This window comes from Drosophila miranda, chromosome 2 (genome assembly GCF_003369915.1).
Source record: "Drosophila miranda strain MSH22 chromosome 2, D.miranda_PacBio2.1, whole genome shotgun sequence".
Classification (NCBI taxonomy): Eukaryota; Metazoa; Arthropoda; class Insecta; order Diptera; family Drosophilidae; genus Drosophila; species Drosophila miranda.
The window spans coordinates 4,831,371-4,852,874 of record NC_046675.1 but is presented as its reverse complement, the minus strand read 5'-3'; the positions used below and the strand labels follow the sequence as shown (position 1 = coordinate 4,852,874).

At 42.4% G+C, this 21,504-nt stretch overlaps 1 protein-coding gene across 4 annotated transcripts in view; it reads left to right on the top strand.

Moving 5' to 3' along the window:
- Positions 1-21,504, top strand: part of LOC108156475 (aminopeptidase N) — a 30,975-nt gene that overhangs the window by 1,267 nt on the left and 8,204 nt on the right. For 2 of the 4 annotated variants that reach the window (XM_033389277.1, XM_017287946.2), the window contains 2 exons: positions 7,949-8,683; positions 20,260-20,574. In XM_033389277.1, the coding sequence (XP_033245168.1) occupies positions 8,659-8,683; positions 20,260-20,574 (340 nt within the window). In that variant the 5' untranslated portion in view covers positions 7,949-8,658. Of the gene's footprint in view, positions 1-7,948; positions 8,684-9,643; positions 9,680-20,259; positions 20,575-21,504 lie in introns of all 4 variants that reach the window. The other 2 variants (XM_017287947.2, XM_017287948.2) reach the window with 2 other exon arrangements.

Sequence of the window (21,504 nt, the reverse complement as noted above, 5' to 3'; positions counted from 1 at the left end):
TGCCTCACAGCCAAGTGGAACGCTGCCATATGCCGGGCCCAGGCCTCCTGCAAATATGCCACAATATTCTCTATTTATGCGCCACCCCCACGCGCGTCTCGCATTTTTCCCATTAATTAACTTTCAATGCTGTCTATCTACAGTGATCCCTCATATTTCCGTTGTGTCTGGCTGTTCTGGCAGCCCGAGTTCCGCCTAGGGAGTGCTCACTGCAGTGCCCTGGGGTTACTCTCGTTTTAATTTAACACTAGAGCGATTTTCGCCGGCTTCCAGCTTATCAGATATCTGCCAGCATAGGCATATGCCACACTGTCATTAGATAGAGTCCCCCGATAAGGGGACTGCGCCAAAAAAATGTAAGCCTACGAGGCTACGAATATCCGGTTCATTGTAATGGCGGGGGGAGAGACCTCCTCCTCCTTCTCATACTCCTCCTCCTCTTATCTGTTTATTTGATTTTCCATGAGCTCATCGGCGGCTGCAATTCTTTCCGTTTTGCACTCAGGTAAACCCCAAACGAAAGATCATATTTCCACTTTTTGGGTTCTGTTTACTCGCTGGCGTTCCACCCCTCTGTAGTTTGCCCCTTTTGTGGCATCGATTTCACATTGAATTGGTCCCCTTTTTGGCGCGTGTTTTCAATTTATTTTAGTTGAATTGCCCATGGATAGTGTTTGTCTCTTTTATTTGGTTAAATTAAATATCCATTATGATTTTGAAACCCCTTTCTCGATTGTTATCGTGTGATTTGGTTTTCCTGTCGCTCTTCTATGGCTGCAGAGCGTGGAAATTTGCATAATTGCATTCATTATAGGGCCTCTCTCTGTCTCCGTGTGGTAGTGGGGACCCACCCATATTTGCCCCCCCTGGAGTGCCAGTTGATTGCAACGTTTTGTGGTTTCCTTAAGGGGAGGGTTCGGTTTACCTTTTTGCGGTTTCGCTCTCGTTTGTTGGCACCTTGTAGGGGCTTAAGCTCATGCGGTGAAAGGGTAGGGATGTGAAAGTCTAAGGGAGTATCCTTTTACAAAGGGAAGAGCCATATACCTGGAAGATTTATTACAGACAGGGTGAGACCTCTCCATTCCATGCCACATTTATTGCACAATTCCACGCTTAATGTTGCCCTGTCGAAATTGTTGCCAGTTTTATATGCGTTTTGATAAGCACCAAATGATAATTGGTGGCGCTGCAACAATTAACTAAAGCAACATCAGTTTTTATGATCTGAAGCGTGGAAAGAGAGCAAACAACACACAGACAGCTAGTGAGAGAAAGAGACAAGTATACACAAAACTATTTCAAGTGCAAACTGTGGCGTGACATTCCCCGCTCTCTCAACGTGGTTTGTCTGTCTATCGGTCTCCGAATGTATGGTGAAATTTCTATCTTTCTCCCACTTTTAATCTACAAATTCGAAAAATATGTGAAATTTTTACAACAAGAGCAACAGTGAAAAAAACGCATAAAAACGTTGAATTTTTGTTTGCCACCTTTAAGGTCACATCAGCAGCACATCAGCATCGTAAAAATTGTTGTCGTCCGCCCCAAGAACAAAAAAAAACATTTGTTTGCCATTAAGCTAAAAGTAAATATTAGCAGATATATATAGCTATATAATACCTATATAGCCAGCGTTCTATATATACAAACAGACGCGAGAAATTGCAATGCATATAATATATATGCATATAATTGTACAGTGAAAGTTCTCTGATAGGAAGAAGATCAGACCCAAAGGCGATCCTTTACAGAGCTGTTCCTTTCCTTAACCGATCTACGCCAAAGTTTATAGTCTTATAAACGATATATTAAACTCAAATATTAGGCCTCCCCTCGGGCGATTTGTCACTGTTTGAATACTAAACTTTTGATGACCAAAAGGAAGACGAAAAATTCATTCATGTTTCGGCACATGATTGATAAGCCAGCCGGCCTCTGGCCTCCCTCCTCCGGGGCTGATAGACTTTCTGTTAAATTCGTTCCGACTTGTGCTGCGAGCATTATGAATATTAATGTTTCGGTGACGTCAGCGATGCATCTGACAGATGACAAAAAATCAGCCACTAGACAAATCAAATGCAAAAGCAGCAGCAGCAGTCGAGTGCAACAGAGCACTGAATGAAGATGAATGAATGGAAACAGGCACGAGTTCAAATTGTTACACTTTTGCTTGGGATACACTTTCCAGGGGGTATTGTGGGTTTTTATGGAAAGCAGAGAGAGAGAAGTGTGTGAAATAATGATTTCTCTCTATTATAAAAAAGTTTTGGGTCGTCGTCGTCGTGTATTTTACTCATATCGGCGTGAGCGAGCAAAGCGCGTGAGCCGGGGGTTGACCCGCTTAGTATTTAGATACGATAACAAATGTTTTGGGTATGTTAAGATCCCACTAGATAAACCATTGTTGAAAAATCGGACTCTTAATAATTTTTTCCCAAAGCCCGATTTTTCCTTAACACAATCCAAAAATTCTGAATATTTTTTCACATTTAAAAGTGTAAAAATTGTAGAATAATATGTCTACCAAATCTGTTTATTGATTTAAGTGATTGTTTAAATATTTTATACAAGGATGTTGTCGGTTTAAAGATAATCCAATCGTAATTCTATCATGTATTATTCCGTATATCGGAATGATTTAATGATTAAGTGATTGTTAAAATATTTTATGCAAGTAAAATTGTTGTAGGTTTAAAGATAATCCAATTATTATTCTATCAACTATCATTCATTATATCGGAACAAATCTTCCACTGAAAGGGTATCCCAAGCTGCGACCTCAGGGCTACCCTCTTTTCTGGTATTCTTTTCATATATTTCCATTGCATATTTCCGAAAAGCTGTCAACTCTCGCTGTCAGAGTCATTTGACATTTCCATTTAACTTAGTCAGCACCACACACACACAAAGACACACCACACACCAGTACACACACACACACACACACACACACACACTAGTGTACCCTTCCAAATTAAAACAGTAACAACCACCTGCAGCAGCACCCAGCGCGTAACTAATTTTCCCAGAGCGTGGTGGCTGGGGGAGGGGGAATGAATTTCGCTTTCGACACGGCCAACAAATGCCGAAAAGTGCATGCCCCCACCGCCCCATCCCCTGCGTTACGTCCCTATCGGACGGAACTCATCTGTCGGCGGTCTGTCTTTCTGACGGTCCCTGAATGTTGGCCAAGGGGTCAAAAGCTCAGCAAATGACAAACATGCAATGGCGTTAAATTTTTATGCGTGTTGTGAAAAATATGACAAGGAGTTGAAGAGAGGGATATACACACGAGTATGGATAGGGGGAGCAGGGGCACAATGTTGCGCTGCAGTTTTGGGTGTGTCAACCGTTTGCTGGTCACGCAATGCAAAGGAAAATGAAGAATTTTCCGCCAAAGACCCCGCGATAGGCCAAAGATAGCAAACTGCTGCTCTTTTCGGTGTTGCCGTTGGCGGCCCTTTTAGCGGGGAGTTCTTTTGTATTTTATGGCATAATACCCACCAGAATAGGGCAGGAGAAATGGGGGGAGGCCTATGGTAGCAATGACATCAACTTTGCAGCACCCAAGGCCTTATCTCTTCCGACATCGCAATTTATTAGATTGTGTGCTCTTAAGTTTATCGCCCAAATTAAATATTTCCCTGTAAAAGATATGCCGTGTAATTGTTTAAGTGGCGAGATCTTAAACAGAGAGATATCTAAAGGAGGAGAAACAGTAGTCACATGAATGAATGAAATGAATCATATATGGTCGGTCAATAGTAATATCTTTATATCGATTGCAAGCCCCTTTTCCCCCCCTTTGGAGACCACAGTAACCTTGAAAAGATACCGTGTATCTATGTGGCCTACCAACCGACTTACGTCACTTGTCCACGACAGAAAACCAAACAAACAAATGTCCGGCTCTGCCACTCCCCCCACTCTCCACTGAACGGACAAGTGACAACGTTGAATGTCACAGAGAGGCAGAGACAGAGACAGAGACAGAGGCAGAGGCAGAGACAGGGACAGACTCAATATGGCACAGGTCTCCCTTCCTCCCATTGACACGAAATTGGAGCGCACGCTTCATTTACCGAACGAACGGCGATAAAAAGAAAAATACAGCACAAATACGAATACAAAAAAATAAAATAAAATCAAATAGATATGGCAACAAACTTGGATGATTTACTGCACCTTCGATAGTGGCAATGGCAGACCTGTCGCTTGGCCAGTGGCCACTCATAAGATCACCTATAAAAATAGCCAAACTAAAAGCCAACAAACGATCACCTAAGGTCGAAAGAAAAGCGCGGAAGAATGCGGCGAGCAAGAGCTATGGAATGGGGGAACAAAAATTTCTGAACAAATAAACTGAAATTAAATTAGATTTGAATTTGAATTCGAATTCGCAAGAATCGAGCATTTCAGGGCAATGTTTTATGCAGGTCCGATTCCAGCTGCGATTAAGTGCGAAAATTCTATAAATTTTATTTTTGGTTAATTTTAACGATCAGAATGAAATTTGCAAATTTTTCGTTCAATTAAATTGCCATTTCACAGAGTAACTGAAACGAAAAGAGAGAAAGTGGTAGTTTACTTTGAGATAGCCTGCATCGAGAGGGGATCAAGAATAATTGATCTAATAATGGAGTAAAAGACAGAGCTATTATGGCACCTGGGAGATCAGTAAAAGAAAGAACTATCTCTCTTTTAGGTGCCGCATCTCTTGGCATTTCTCGTACAATAATTTAGTTGTTGAAAACATAAATATGAATTAAATTACCTAATACCAAATTTCCATAGAAATCAACTCACTGGGAAACCCATTAATATATCTTTTGACGGCGAGTGCCGAAGGAACTTGCGAATTTCCATCACGTATTTAATTACCAATTCTTCCAAAATCTGCCCAGACCAAAGAAGTGGGTGCCGATGGGAGTGCGCTGAACTCGGGTCGTGACTCACGCAGAGAGTTCTGTGATGTAATTGGCGGTTTTATGGTGGCTGGTAGGGGGACTCGTAAAATTGATGTTCCCGTGAAGCAGTCGTTATATTTGGCATACGACACGTGCACTTGGCTCTGGCGCTTATTCTTATTAGCCATTCGGCGCCAAAACTATTGGCGGTCTCAAGTTTATGCTTTTTCCATTCCAATTTTCCCCCAAAAGATGATTGATCTCTTGGCTGTCGCTTAGGGGGATGCTGGGGCTGGGGCTGGGGCTGACGCTGACCCAGTTTCTTGTTATTTACTTTCAATAATATATCTATGAATATATTCGCGCCTCACAAAAGAACCAAAAATAAGCCACAGATACTCTGAGGAATGACTGTGAGTAAATTATTCCGCCACCCATACAGAAGGCCCCCTCAGAAGAGTGACAACGATGACGTCGTCAGTTTCAGCACAGAACGCAGGAAAAAAACAAAACAAAACAGAAAAAAAACTGGTGCTATTAATTTGAAGCTACCCCCCTTCGCGGTTATCGCCCTGCCGCTGCCTCTGGCTGTGCCCCTGCCACACATTCGATTGTATTGTTTGGCTGTGGGTCTCTCACTTAATTGGTTTTTGTGTGAAGCTGCTGAAGCCTAATGATCCGTCATCGGGTTGTACGTACACAGACGTATACGTATACGTAATATTGCAATCGCTGGCAAGTGCAGACAGTTCACGGTACGTCTGTGTCTCTATCTCTAGCTGGCAGGCATTGGTGGGCGTTTGTAACGCTCTGGAAATAATAATAGAGACAAAATGGTTATTACAACTGCCATAAAGATGGATAAATTACGTAGTGGTCATGGGAGCGACACCCGACATGAGTAATAATTTGCCATGCTAATTTGCATTTTAACCTGTCTTTGCCATAAAATACGTTTTGGTGGAACAGCTCTAAAATTAATGGCAAATTTAGGCGGGGTTTAGGGCTTAAGTGGAGCTCCAGGGAGGGACAGATCTTTAAGAAATACTACAATTCTTGGAGTACATTTTCTGGGAATTATTTCACCAACTCCCCGATTTTTTCTATCAACTCTAGACCATTCTAAAGTCTGCCATTACCCTCGTTTTTCTGCAGATTTCATATTCACACTTCAGCCTTTCTAAATGAATTATGAATCATTATAGAATTCAAAGAAAATTTCCAAAGTTTAGCTTGAAAAACTATCAAAAATTCTGCTTCAAATTTCTGCAGTTTCATTTAATTTTTGATGAATTATCCATCACTTATTCCAGAGTTTTTTTGTATAAAAAAGTTTAACCTTTTGTTGTGGGAAATTATAATAATTAAACAAGTAATTGTCCCCAAATTGTGTGCAGATTTAACTGTCAGTCCAACCTTGTTGAAGGGTCAATGGTACAGATGTAACCCCTCCCAGTGCCAGGCCCAGCCCGTGTCATTGTCACCACGAGAGAGAGAGAACAACCCAAGACAAGGGCACCGTCAGCCCCGACAATTATATAATTACCGCTTTGTGTGTTGGCAATTAACTCGACACTCGTCGGAGGCAGTCCATCATCATCTATCCCTAACTCCAGTAGGGTTTTGATTGATGGCATCCCCCCCGAAGGCAATTGGAGATGCATCATCGAGAGTAGTCCCTCCGATGTTGGTTGTCCTTAACGTTCAATATTTACACTCGTTAAGCAATAAATGTATGGAATATCAATTGATCCAATTCATTGGATTGAAGGCTGTTTTCACAGATTTAAACCAATAAAATTCGATGCTTAATGTACTCCCTAATTGCAGCAACAAACCACAAGACAGGGTTAACAGGGAGGGGAGGAGGGGGGAGATGGGGTGTTTGAGGAAGTGCGGGTCATGTCGGGTTCAATGATTATTAATCAAATGCCAGTTTAATTATGCGACTTGTTAGAGGCTGACAGACAGAGAGACAGACACTGTGTCTCTCATGTAATCATTCAGGGTCCCATGCCCCACCGTCGATCGGCGGTCTGCGGCTTCAATTAAAATTCGTTTCGCCGATCAAAAATGGAACCAACCACCAAAGTCCACCGAAAAATTGAAAGTTTACGAGTCTCTCTCTCTTCTCTTTCTTCTCTCTTGATATTTTGGCATAAGAATTGGAATTGGGTGTGCGTCGGACCCGTTCTTGGGGCCTAATCGAATGTCAAGTATGAATCCATTGATGACAGCGCAGACCATTCCCGTTTTTGATGGCGACAATTAAGGCATCTCTCACTCAGTCACTCTCTTCTTTTTTTTATTACTTAATATTGTATCTTTTATTTGTTTTCCGGCTTTGGTTCTCCTGCAGTTCGTTGTGTGCGCTGTTCGTTGGCGGTTCTACGGGGCTCTTTAATCCCAAACTAGTAAGCTTTTAAAGCACTCAGCTTGAAATACGATACGATGGCCTCCATTTGGATTCGGTTTTGGTTTTGACATTGAACTTGGCGCTTAATCATTGTCAAAACAGATTCGAAGATTGCCAATGCAAACAGAAACCAAGCCAAACAGGGGATGCATTCCGGCTATCAATAAACAAATGTTGTTTTCTCTTTTTTTTTTGCCGATCGTGTTTGCCTTTCAAATTAGCTTTCGATTTTGCGGCCACAAAAATATTGACAAAGTGACATCATGAGCGACATAAACTACCTCTAGAAATGGTACAATTTATTGGCCAAAAGCTTTATTGAACAATAAATAAAAGCGGAAATGAAGGAGCTAAATGTTCCAAGACGTTCCAGAGACGTTGTGTTTTCTTCTATTCTTAGAGTGGAACGGAATCTGTGAAGAATTTCCAGAGTATTCCCAAAGAATGCCTGGGCAAACATCTCCCTGGGAGTGCCAGGGGTCAAGCCATGGATTCCATGGGATTGGATACGATTTATTTGCTTTGACCCCACCGTCAAGCTGGGGGTCAACATTTATCTATGAACAATTTGGTGGAAGAGCATTTATTTATGATCGTTTTTTAATTCTTTTCCAACTGCTTGCAGGCCAAGGAAGCAAACAGCAACAGCCGCATCAAGTATTAAGAAGTGGAGGCCAATCCCCAGACCCCAGAGGGAAGACAAGCAAATAAGACAGCAAAAACAGCCAACGACAGGGGCCAAATGCAAATTCATAAGGAGAGGACCTGAACCTGAAGATACAACCTCCAGATAGAACACATTTCCGCACTGATACAGTGGGTCGAGGGCGGTAGAGAGAGAGAGGCAGTGTTTGTTTATTGCAGCGACTCAACGACTGGAACCGAGAAGATCCATTCGCAAGATGCCCGGCCACTTACACGCCATACCGCATCTTTGAGACCCCAGTGGCATACCCCAAAACCACACACTCCGGCCTGCATGCGTTGCACACACACAATATTCCATCAGGCAGCAATATTTGGAGAGTGCCTTCGGTTGGTTGGGCAATCGCCAGATAAATTCTAATAAATAGCCAGACAACAGAATACTTGGCATAAAAATAAATAAGAATCGAAGAACGCGGAACGTGGAGAGCAGAACGCAGAACGCAGAACGAGCTACGGATTCGAACGCATTGCACCAGATTCATCTGAGGTGTCGAGTGCATTGCCCAGGCCAGACCAGGCCACGAAATCTTTGCGGCAACATAGACGTAGGTCGCGGCCAAAGTGTTGCAAGGCAGGGGCCTAGCCAGAGGCAACGGCAACCGCAGCGAGGTGTACACATTCGGCACCATGGAGGGCGGTTACGTCAATGAAGGTGAGTTGCATCTACATGCCACAAATGTATCTTTAAGATATCGAACAAGTCCATCTACCGAATGAATGCTTTTTCTTTGATGCAAATTACATCCAAAGCTATGGAATTTAGCCCACATTCCTGTTTTTGCTTTTGATATATTCTTCAAATGCATTTTATATATTTATATAAAAGTTTCCTAAAGGAATAAATAATCTCTTAATCTCTGCTTAAGATGGTTTATTTTATTTTTAAATATTTTTAGAGCGGAATCGTGTTTGAAAAATTGAAAAATATTCTATAATTCTCGATTTTTTAGTTGGATTTTCTTACTTGTTTGTTCTGCAAATAGTTTTCTTTGGTTTGGAATTTCTGAAATCCCTCTTTGAAAGGGAGATCCCCTAATTTTCTTCCAAAGTAATTCAATACCCTTTTTCATCAGCCAATTATTCATAGCCATCGAACAATGCATATAGACCCACTATATAGGATATAGTTGGATGATCCATAAGCACTTGCATCATGCAATATAATTTCTCATTCATTTTGTGGCTTTTTGCATGCTCACCTCAACCAAAAATACACAATTCTCACACAATGCGAAAATTCGAAAATTCATTCAACAAGACATTCGAACAGATGTTTGTACAAAGTATTTGACTTTGAATTTCCACACACACACAAAGAGAGAATTTGTGGCATGATCTGTTGAGAAAAACCTGCACAGTGACACCGAAAATATCTGCGATTTATTAGCAATGCAAATGCCAGAGAATTATTCAAACTGCCACTTCACCCATCCACCCATTAGTCAGACGCTATGAGGCAATGCATCCCCGATATAGTTTTGTGTTTATTTTTTTTGGCAAACATATGTATTCGAGTCCGTGACTGAGTCACACCAAACATCCCACTAAACACCCACTAAACACTCACTATTCTCCCCAACAATGCTCTCTCCAAAAACACACACACGCGCAGAGGATTCCGATGCCATAATGGGTGTGGAAAGTCCAGGTAAATGATCTCTACTATAATCGTACCCATAACCAGCACAAATATCGAATATATATCGCAGGGAAATGGTGGGGGGAAAAGGGCCATCAACTTTGTGACACTCAATTAAAGGCTGAGAGTGCATTTGAGCGTGTATCTTTATGACTGGTTTCTGCTATCTGCCAGATACAAGCCGGTTCTACGCGCCCACATTCACGGACAAGTGGTTCTATCCCCCTTTTTCGGATCGATGGCAGATTGGTCGCTGACTCTCGCTGTATCTATGACGCCACAGCACATGTTCGGCTTTTGTCTTCCCATTTACATAAGAGGATTAACGAATGTAAATCACAGGCCATATATTCGATTCTAGATATCGGTATGCAAAATCCAAACAAAAAACACAAAAAAACAAATCGTTAAGTAGTCGATTCGCTGACAAGTCTGTTCCGTAAAAGGCAAAACTGTCTGTCAGACGACTGCTGATGCTGCCACGACCTAGTGGAAGGGGTTTTCAATTAATATTCATTTGGAGGAAGGCAAAAACTGTCATAAATTATCAGCTTGCAGCAGCGTCTTTGAGCATGCCCCAGGGCAGGCATCGAAAAGTGCAAGGCGGGCATCAACCAGAGAGATATTTTTTGGGGCAAGCTGATGATGTCATCTGCAACGCCAGCGCTTAAAAGGATCCGCCCTGATCACGTTTCCAGCAAAAAGCCACAAAATGATAATAAATTTTTCTGTTGAGTCGAAGCCATGAATTTGATTCCAGGAATTCTGCCGAGTACCAGACAAAAATCACAATAAATACATATATCTTTCCTGCCACTGGGGCTGGCCCTGGCCCTGGCCTTAGGATCGGGCTCTCATTCCTTGTGTCTGTCTGAAGATCTCTCTCTCTCTCTGCTCTGTTTGTGGATCGTTTGTTTGTGGAATTCACAAGAATTTATTTGCCTTAATTTGAAAAAGAAAACACACTTCGCAGCTGTGAAAATACATTGTCTTACAGCCAAACCCCAAGTGCGCGCCATCATATTGTAATTAAACACTTTTTAATGCCGGTATTTATCGCCGAAAAATGTAATTAAAAATAATAATAAAATCTACAGGGTAGACAAATCAGGCACTGAATTAGTGGGCATGCTTGGGTTCGCTTTCCGATTGACCTTGCCAGGGCTATGACCCATAAATTTTTCCCTGCATGTGTCTCTATTTTTCATTGTTCATAGTTTTTTGTACAGGCCGAGCAAACAATGACGACAGCAAACTAGGCGAAAATTTATGACCAACAGTTGTTGGATTTATATGCAAAATGCTTGGAGATAAAGGGCATATTTGTCTGGAAGGAAGGAAAGAAACACCCCTTAAAGATGGAGAAGTCTCTTAAAGATATTTAGCCGTTTTAGAAGGAGGAATGAGATGATCTTAAGTGTGTTATTCCCAAAGTTGTGCCTCAAAAGTACCTTGATCTCAATCCCACACCATATCCCGCCGCCGGCAATCCCCTTACAGGGTATCCGAGCCACGACTCTCCCCAGCGTTGACCTTCCCTCCCATTCAAGTGCTCCCATTTGTGTTTGGTCTTCAACTTGACCTCTCCCAACACACCATTTGGGCCAGAACTAGATGCCCATTTGCATACATAATGGGACTTGATAAGCTATCGGGATTTGCATAAACCTCGTGAAGAAGACGTGGAATGAAGGCGTTAAGCCCAACACCTCTTGCTTATGACAGATTCTATAAAGAGATACACATTAAGAGATATGAAAACGAGTTGGACTTGTTGCCGAGCAGCTTTTCGTTTAAGTATCTCATTCTGTGAGTGAGGTGTTCAATTACATGACATGGAAAATGCATCTGAAGTTGCTCAATTTTCGGTTCAATGTCGGAATGTCTGGGACATTCGATACGACGAGATACTCGTACTAAGCCGAAGATCGATGGCTAAAAGGTTCTCCAAGTCATTCCAATCGATTGACACAATTCCTTGGGCAGTCAATGGAAATAAATGGTTTTTCAATCTATTTTTCTACCTACTGGCCGCATTTCCCTCAAATGTCAGTTTTCATTGCCAGCCGCTTGGCAATTTCATTTCCATTTAGATTTTCTTTTCTATTTTCTATTTTTCTCTCCATTTGTGGTCCAAGTTCAGGCGGGAATCGTTTCCAGCCAATTGCCCAGCCCATTGATCAAGTGCATTAAGAGGAACACGTGATTTGCATTTAAATTGTTTTTTGGCTTTGACTTGGCCAACAACTGGCGTTGGCCAATTCTGCAAATACTCGTATGCTGGCTGCCCGTTTATTTGCATTGGCGTCTTGCCGGTTTGACTCTGGGCATGCCTCAGAAACGATTACGATTGCCGCTGCCGCCGCCAATCATCGAGTCATGGAAATGACGTCAGCTGCCGCTGGACTGGCGCTGGCCTGGAGCTGGACTGGCGCTCTTGTGCATACAATTAAAATCAATTTGCAGTAGCGCCAATTGCTGTTGACATATTTTATCTAAGGCGTTTCAAACCCGATTCGAAAGAGAGAACACTGGGTAATCGCTTAGATGGCTAGGCATTGTTTTATGCGCAAGCGCAGCGTACTTGGGTGGCAGTATTGCCAAACTTCTATAAGAGAAAGTTTTAGTGGATGGTCTTTGAATAAGTCCTATTTTCTAAATAAATTCCATAAAATAAATGTGAAGAAATGACTCTCAAATCCGGGGACCGTCAGTAAGAGTTATGGATGCAAATTTTACCTAAATATATACTAATACATAGAATTCACCAAAATCCGTATTTTAATCATATTTAGCAATATCAGAAAAACTTATATTATCCAATTTGTATTGTAAAATCAAAAATAACACCTTTTGCTGATTTATTTAATTTAAAATTGGGAAATAATTGTTTGAGTGCAATTTTGATTGTAAAACTTATAGCTGCCCTGAATCTGACGATTATACATATCTTTTCTGACACTCAATTTTCCATCTACGATTCGTTTCATGTATCTTGAGCGAATGCCATGAATAACTTTAGCAACTTTTAGTTGATTTAATCTCATTTAAGACCAACTGCCCTGTCAAATCCTGGTCGAGTTTGAGGCACATTATTTCTCGGCTTTATCTGCAATAATAAAATTAAATAATTTATTTTAATGGTCAGCAGCCATATTAAATGAGGCTAAGTGATTTTCGTTGTAGACTTCAAGCTGCAAAGCGAAGCGGGCATGCAAAAATCTGGCGCTGTTTTGTAACGAAAATTAGCTGAAATTGCAGCCAGCACAAAAGACCAGAGGCAGTTCGTGATTTAGCCAACGTCACCGTCGCCGTCATTGGGAATGCATCAAAGTAAACGGCTCTGCAGGCGAAAGATGGTATCCGACTGGGACTGGGACGGGGACGGGGACTGGGGGGCACCGCTCCTGGAACTCGCCGGCACGTATTTGAAGCGCTTAGATGGCTTTAGATGGCCGCTTAGTAGTTGAATAGATTGTCGCGGGCCCCTTGGCACCTGAGCTGCATTGGACTTATGGGGGCCCCTAGAACGTGGCTCACATTCGTCATAATGCGGAACAGCTGCCAGTCCCTGAGCTCCGCCTTGTTGTAGATACAATTTGCAGATAAAAACGTCGTTTCATTGGTCTTTATATCAGATTTATGGGCATTATTAAGGCATATCCCTGCTCCGATCTGAGTGGAGGCTGTCCACCCACACACAACTCATAATTGAAACACTCGAAACTCGCATAATTGGCGCCCGCAGGCTTAGACCCCAAATTGGCAAGAGCGGAAATGTTGACCTCTTCGTAATTAATCAATTTTCATAATGAAAACGGACCTTGTGCGATGGCGTGGGCCCTCGGGCCTGGCCCGAGCTCTCGAGAGGGTTTGAGGTGTTGCCGGTTTCAAATTAGCCGTGGATTCAATCTCCCGAAGGCAGCAGATAAATGGCAGAGATACATCACACTACAAGAGACCACCAGATCACAAGATCTAAAGAATTCGGGTCTAGTTCTTGGAAGCCACTTTCCGATTAGCCATTAGCCAGGTCATCAGATCCTCAGCCACTATTTCTGACAGGCAATTATAAATAAAATGTTTCGAAAATACTTTCACAAAAGAAGGCGTGAGGCGTGACAATGTCAAAGCCAACAGCCGAGTGAAAATGAGAGCAGGAAAATAATTTGGCAGCGAGCCAAAAACAGCGGCCGATTAAACGAGACCCCATAAAAAATGGAAACTACGAAAAAAACAAGAGTCAAAAATAATTTTGTTTGCGAATAGTTCCTGCCTACCAAAGTAAACAATAATTTAGGAATATACATATACTCGTATATAATTATATTCCCGTATAGATGGCAAATAATGGGTTGTCTATGGCGACAGTTTAATGCCCATCAAGGCCGACAGAGTGAGAAAAAACCGAACGGAAAGAGTATACCTATTTAATTATATGAAATTATGGTTTATGGTCATTACACCCCCTTGGCTGGGGCCTGCTTACGTGCCAATTTATTCAATCATTTGGTGGGGTTGTGGGGTTGGGCCCGCCAGATATTCCACTTTCGATAAGACCCAAGAAAAGGTATATGTTTGCTGCATATTAAGTGGAAAATGCAAATGAAAATTAAGCCTAGAATTAAAATTAAACTTTGGCCAAACAAAAGATAATAAATCGTATGGAATAGGACACCCATAAAGAACTCAAAAGTGTGCATACCCCCATTGAGAGTTTTCCCCTTGAACGCTTCAGGGATTGCAACATTTCAATTTTCATTGTAAAGTGGCCTTTTATTGTTAATAAATGAATGAATGAATTTCTGTCGACTTGCAAAAGTGCGACGAATTGTAAAGCGCTTAAGTTGTTTCCAAGCAATTTACTCAACAAATCAGAAACTCATCAAAATCGTTGCATGCCATACAACAGTCAACAAAAACTTAGGAAAAACGCAGACGCTTTTTTTCTCGTTAATTGTAAAATATCGTACAAAACGAAGTCTTTTTTCTGTTACGTGTTGTTGATAATTAAAACTGAGAATTGTTGGGGAGTCGTTCCAGTGGCGTGGCAGCAATGAGGGGGCAGATGCACAGACCCCTGCCCTAAGACCCTGCCTAAGACCCTGCCTTCTGCTGCCTGCCACGCATCATAGATACTTTTTAATTCTCTCTATGTATGTTTTTTGCAACTTTGAAGTTTATTCAACCTGAAATTGTCGTCGTCCCACTGACAGTTCCAGGTAGCAACCGAGCCAGGTTTTGCGTGGCTTGTTTATGGCTTTATATCGTCCAGTTTTTTATGGCTTTCTGTCGAGGTTTTGTCCGACATGCAAAACGATCTCCAACTCCACCCACAACAACGTCTCCTACTCGTTGGAAGGTTATTTTTTTCTCGTGGCTTGGCCGTCTAATTAAAATTGGGTTGAGTGGGGTTTACTATGGCCCGAAAGACGAACTGACGGCTGCTTTGTTGTCGAGTCGAGTCGAGTCGAGTGGAGGCTCTGGCGTGGCGTGGAGTGGCAAATGGGACTGAGCGCTAATTTAATTTACAAATTAGCCGCACTCGAAAACTGCACGGCAAGTGCCGGTCGGTGTACGGTTGGTGTCGCTTTCGAGTGTCGCTTAATTTGTCATTTTTTTTTTGGGGGCTGCTACTGAAGGTTGTGCTCGGCATAATGTGGACAAGGTGTAAAGTTTGAACGGAATGTGATTGGAATTGAGATCATCATTTGGGGCAAGGTCTAAGAGAGGAGGGGATGGTATAGGGAGAATGTAGGTCGAATGAGAGATCAATCTCTTGGAGTATCTCCAATAAGTAATAGCAATTACGTACATATCCGTACCTCTTCCAGTGACACGTATTTTCTGCACCCAAGGGTTTCCCCATCTCCCCATCTTCTCTCATGCACCATTCCCTTGATCTGTGACATGCAGAACTGTGCGCCTTGCCTGGCATAATGATAATCGTATGCTAATTTGTGGAGTGAAACGAATTGCATTTCGAGTTGCACGATCCATGGGGCATGGACACGCCCACAGGCAGCAGCAGCAGCCACAGCTCTGAGGTGCAAGAGGGGAGCAAAGTGCCCCATTCAGTGTCAACGACAGTGGATGATAAATCACAGCCAAGCGACTTGTAGCTGGAGCACAGAAACATTTAAGTCTCAAGGCCTGTTTGTGGCAGTCAAGCTATTTGGATACCAAATGTTGTCGCTGCCTCCCATCCCCGCTGCCCCCCGGCAGACTGCTTCTCCTCTACGAGTGTATCTGATGCTGTCATCAGCAGCACTGCCTGCCTGGCTGCCTGGAAGGTGCAGAGGTGGCAAGTTCTGTCGGATATCTCAGAGTTTTGCTTGCTCTGCCACCCCATGTTGATACAATGTGTTGCACAGAGCAGGGGGGGCCTCTGCTTGTGGCTCATAATTATAATTATATCTCCCTTCCCGAATCTTTTAGCTACCGTTGGGTAACTGCAAATAGTGCGACTGGTTTTTGGTTTCATGCACCGGAAACGTGACCCAAAGGGAACTCCATCCCCATCCCCATTCCCCATCTGGGGGATAATTAACTGCATTGTCTGGACGACTTCATTAGCTGTTCTTCTCTCACTTTCGGTTTCATTTCTTTTCTTTTCGCCAAGTGGAAAGTATTGAATATTAAAATAAAATTCCAAATACCGATTCCGGGCGGGTTATGGTAATATCCAACTGGAAGCCTAAGCATTGGGATCAGCAGCATTATAAACTGATTTCCAAGCATTAGTATTCATCAGCTTTCAAAATTGTGAATGTTTCAGTTTTGTTTGTCTTTCAGCCCAAAAAAAATTCTCCCGAATCGGAGCTTGACGCGGCAGAAATCAAAGCAAATAAATGTTGGGTCAAGCTCTCGGAGAAGTAAACAGTTTTCGTCGAGGCGTCAAAGTAAAGGCCTTTAAGACCCACAAAGAAAAGAAAAGTCAAATAAACAATTTGGATCTCAATTTTCAGGGCTCTTTTTTTGTGTGTCGTTTCACGAGAGTTTTGTTTGGAGTTTTGTTGCTCGCTTGATGAGACAACAAATGAATTGTTTATTACCTCGTTGCATGCAACATTTCTAATTTCCAATTGGAGTTCCATGAGTTATGTATGGGCCTGTGGGCTGACATTTCCGCGGAATCTCCACACCCTCGAATCAGTTCTTTTTGCCTTCCCCCCTCTGCAGAGCGGCTGAATGGTTCATTAGAGACATGCAAAATGGGAAAAGAGAGAGAGAGAGAGATAGAGAGACTCCATTCAAGTTCCTCGACACGTTCTAGCCAAAGTTCACTCAACTCTGCCACAATTGAATGCCCTCCTGCCTGCCCCCCTCTTTCTCTGTGTCAACTTTTAGCAATTGACAATGCGAAGCGGTTTAAACATTAGTTATTGTTTTTTGTTTTGTTTGTTAGGCCAGACATTTGGGCGGCCATATAAAGTAGTTTTTATTTAGCCGCCTAATTGCTTGCCAATTAAAAGACATTTTCGCCCAATCGGGCACTGGTATGCCTTTCTCTTGAGATGACCCAAAAACCAGATGCCATATGTCTGTGTCTTCTGCACTCCTCAGCCTCGTCTGAGCGACATCTTTCCCTATGCAAGGCGACAGATTTGCTCTTGTGTGAATAATGAATAATGAATTATGAATGCAGAAATGCTCAGGGAGAAGAATTGGGTCAGCGAGGAATTAAATTGCAAAGGAAATGCAAAAAATGCAGACAGATCCCTGGCATATGGTGAGCATTCATGAAAGAACTCGAGACCCGCACAAAGAGTGACCTCCTTCCAAGAGAGAGAGAGAAGGGCCCTTCGTCATCGACGGCTATCGGAGATCGGGCATCTTTTGGGCCATTAAGCAACTCAAAGAAAGGCACTTGTAAGCATGACCAGAAGTTGTTTATGTAACCTACATTCCTGCCACCCTTTGCCCGGAGTTTTCAGAGGGGGGCGGGGGGGAAGTGAAAATGGGTTATCATTAAATATGACACACACTCGGCCTGGCAGACAGCGAACGAAAATCAAATTGAATTGCACTGCTTGAAGGTGTGAAGAGGGAGGAAGAGGGAGCGAGAGAAGGAGAGAGAGGGCTCCTCAAACATGCTCCAACATGCACAATTAACAACAACAAAAGCAGGAACACTGAAACGAAACGTTTGTTTGTCTCGCCGTGACTCCGATGTTGCAGATAAGATATGGGCTGGGAAATGGGAACGGGAACGGGAAAGGGGACGGGGAACAGTGAGTGGCGATGGCCGAAGAAAGCAGTTTCGTGACGTAAATGCGACAATTTCTTTGCAATTAAGTGTCGAGCGAGTGTGCACCTGGGGGGAGGGGCAACCGATAAGAGTTCCTGTGTCCCCTCATGTAGGGTCTTTCACAATGAAACATTTGTTGTACGAGACGAGGTGTTCTGTGGTGGGTCTTTGCAAAGGCAGTTCCCGTTTATAAATATGCATAAACTAATGTTTGATGAATGAAATCACTGAAGGGATTGCGCAATAGAACCAAAATTCTATCGTTATTTGAACAAATGCTTACCTAAAACCTACGAAAACTCTTTTAAATATGGAACTCCCTTATAAGCAATGAAATCTCATAAGGGAATGAACTGATTCTATGTATAATGGCTCTTTTTCAATCACACTTCGACAGATGAACAATATTTTTGGGCTAGTTTTGGATTGGCGCTCTTTAAGTAGAGCAAATGCTTCCTTAAAACCTACGAAAACTACTTTCAACATAGAACTCCCCTATAAGCAATGAAATCCTATAAGTGAATGGACTTTCTTCCACTGTATTCTGTGTATAATGGCTCTTTTTCAATCACACTTAGACATAATAACAATATCTGAGCACTCTACGAAAGCTTAAAAAATCCCCAGGGAAATTAGCACATGGAACTCCCTTTAAGCAATGAAATCCTATAAGTGTATGGACTTTCTTCCACTGTATTCCGTGTATTATTACTCTTTTTCAAACACACTTTGATAGAAGAACAATATTTTTGGGCTGGTTTTTGATTGGCACTCTTCAGAACACATTAAAACCCGCTTGAGAAATAGCAATATTCGAAGTATTTTCGACATATTATTTCTCCTCTTTGCCAAACCACAAATGTGATCAACTTCCTTTGGGTTTTCCAAAAGCAATTCCCAAGTTCAAAGTCGAATAATCAAATATTATCGTTGGCTGTTATTGAACTCTTGTTAAAACATACAATCGTCTATCTGTGTATTCGTTTTATGTACATGCTTAGCCATGTTTTTGGCATTTAACGCATGATTGAGTCATTAAGATACTGGGAGTACCCCAGTCCATGGTCCCCTTCTGCGGGTAATACGATCAGCCAACAAACCGAAATTAATTTCGTGTAAAACGATCTACTGTGTGTGCGAAATGCAAACAGTTGCCGCACTCAAGTTGCGTTCGTTATTCGATTTCGATTTCGTTTAATAGCCCCTCAGCAAAAGCAAAAGCAAAAGCAAAAGCGAGCCACACCAAAACCAGAACTGGTATAATAAAACCTCTATGGGTCTTGGGACGGGCTGACCAGGGGGGTCAATTCAGCGTAGAAGGTGTTGGTTGGGCATTTCGTTTCATTTCAGTGATCCACTGATTCGATGATTCATGGTGTGGTTTGTGGTTGGATTCTGGGGTCTTGGGATGTCGGAAACGAGTCCGGAGATCACTTTGATGTGGAAGAGATGTTGAAATGTGCTAACATTTAGGAATATGAATATGATTATGGATATCATAAGAATTCGAGTAACATATAAGGCTAATACCCAACACAAACATCGTCTTGAAAGATTAACGTGCTAATAGCTTGAACATCTGAAGGTAGGGTATCGTCAGGTCCATTCATCAGTGGCAACACTTCCCGCCCCATCTATTGTTCTTCTATAAATGTACAAAAATCATTCGAGTATAAAGATTTCCTTATAGCCGGCTAATTATAGAATAGTTGCCGATCTGGCAAAGTTGAATAACACCGAACCGCTGACACACACTCAACCGCGGGACTCATCTCATGTACAATTGCACATTTGGCTGTATTTTTAGCAATATTTTTCAACAATTGGGCGCCGCCAATCGGAGATCGATTCAAAAAATCAACAAATACCGTCAGTAGAGCGGAGGGGGGGGGGGGAGTGGGAATGGGTATATAGAGCCCCCCCTGCCGCGACACGTGCTCTGATGAACGCATTTTCATTCCCCATTTGCACATACCATTACCATTACCATTACCATTCCCACTGCCCCGATTACCCCATGCCACAGAGCAGACACCACCTTACCCCCACGCTGTGGCAGCGGTGGCGTCAATTTGATTAAATGTCTTTCAATTGGAAATTGTGGCTGATTGGCTGCTGCTGCTCTGCTTCAGCGATTGCACACACACCCCATAGTTTCCCCTAGGCTTTTCATTTTCCCTTACATTTACACATGTTCTGTTCTCATTTCCCTTCGCATTCCATTTAATGTTAATAATACGAGTATTAATCAAAACCATTTCACCTGCTTTCAAATTCATTTGGCTTTAAATTCAGCTTCCTATCTGTTTTTTCTTCTACTCCCTCTTATCCCATGCAGCCATCATATCCTATACCAATCCCAAGATACAAATGCCCCTAATGGCATCTGCAATATACGCGCCCACCACAACATCTACAGCTCCATCTGCAGCAGCACCCGCTTCCGCTTCAGCTTCATTATCATCACCACCACCACCACCACCACCCTGCTCCTCATCGGCATTGGCATCATCCGCATCCGCATCCTCCGACCCGGTTGGGGGTGGTACGTTCCGTGGATTCGTTACGAAATTGCGTAATTTCAAATTTGATGATACGAAAAATATTAGAAAACGTTTCCATTTCGATTATATATCAAAGGACAGATTTTTGGGTATGTTTCAAAATTTATGCTTATATTTTTTCAGTCTTGAAATAGAGTCTATGATATAGTCGTAAAAAATAAATAAAGAAACATACAAAATTTTACAGGTTGGTTCTTTAATGACTACGAAGTCGGTTCTTGGCCTTACATAATCTGGATATGGATTTGAAATCATCAAAAGAACATCTCTATGATGATTGTGTTTTATATGTACAATCCAGATGATCCCAACTTTCGAATTAGTATTTTCATTAACCATTTTTGTTAAATTTTACGGGTTCGGCATTCCCACATTAAGGTCGGGCCCCGTGGGCGTTTTGATCCAATGTTTGGTGGCGCCTCACGCATGACACCCACATGCAGACACCAGTATATGTGAAATTCATTCACAAAATGTGGCGTCTGGAACTTAATTTGAATGTTTTATTGTCGCTTGATGCTACTTAAACTTCGACTTATGAATATTAAATCACCATGTCTCTGGCTGTGAATCGGGGTGGGATGGAGTGCTTAGGCTCCCGCTGTTAATAAAGCAACGCATCAGACACACACAGGTGGGGCACGACAAGATCAGATGGAGACCAGAGGTTCGTCATGTGTTCATCAGAAATGAAATTTCCAGCACCTCCCACTCTGTGGAGAGCAAAACTAAACAAACAATAAATAAAAGTAAAAACTGGGGAACTGGGAAATCTGGGAACACGGGGGAAAATCGTGAAAAGCTTTCAGCGGGCAGAGCAAACAGGGCGTTGCTATCACTGAGTTATAGTTCTTGACAACTGATTTATCAGAACTCCGTCAAAGGCGAACGAGCACGCGATCTCTGGGCTCTCTAATCACCTCACAGCTGCAGGTGGCGGTCTTATTTTCGGGGCATGCCACATAAATACCATTTCCCTGTGGCCGAAGATCAAAGCCAGATGGGGAAGGTTCTGGGGG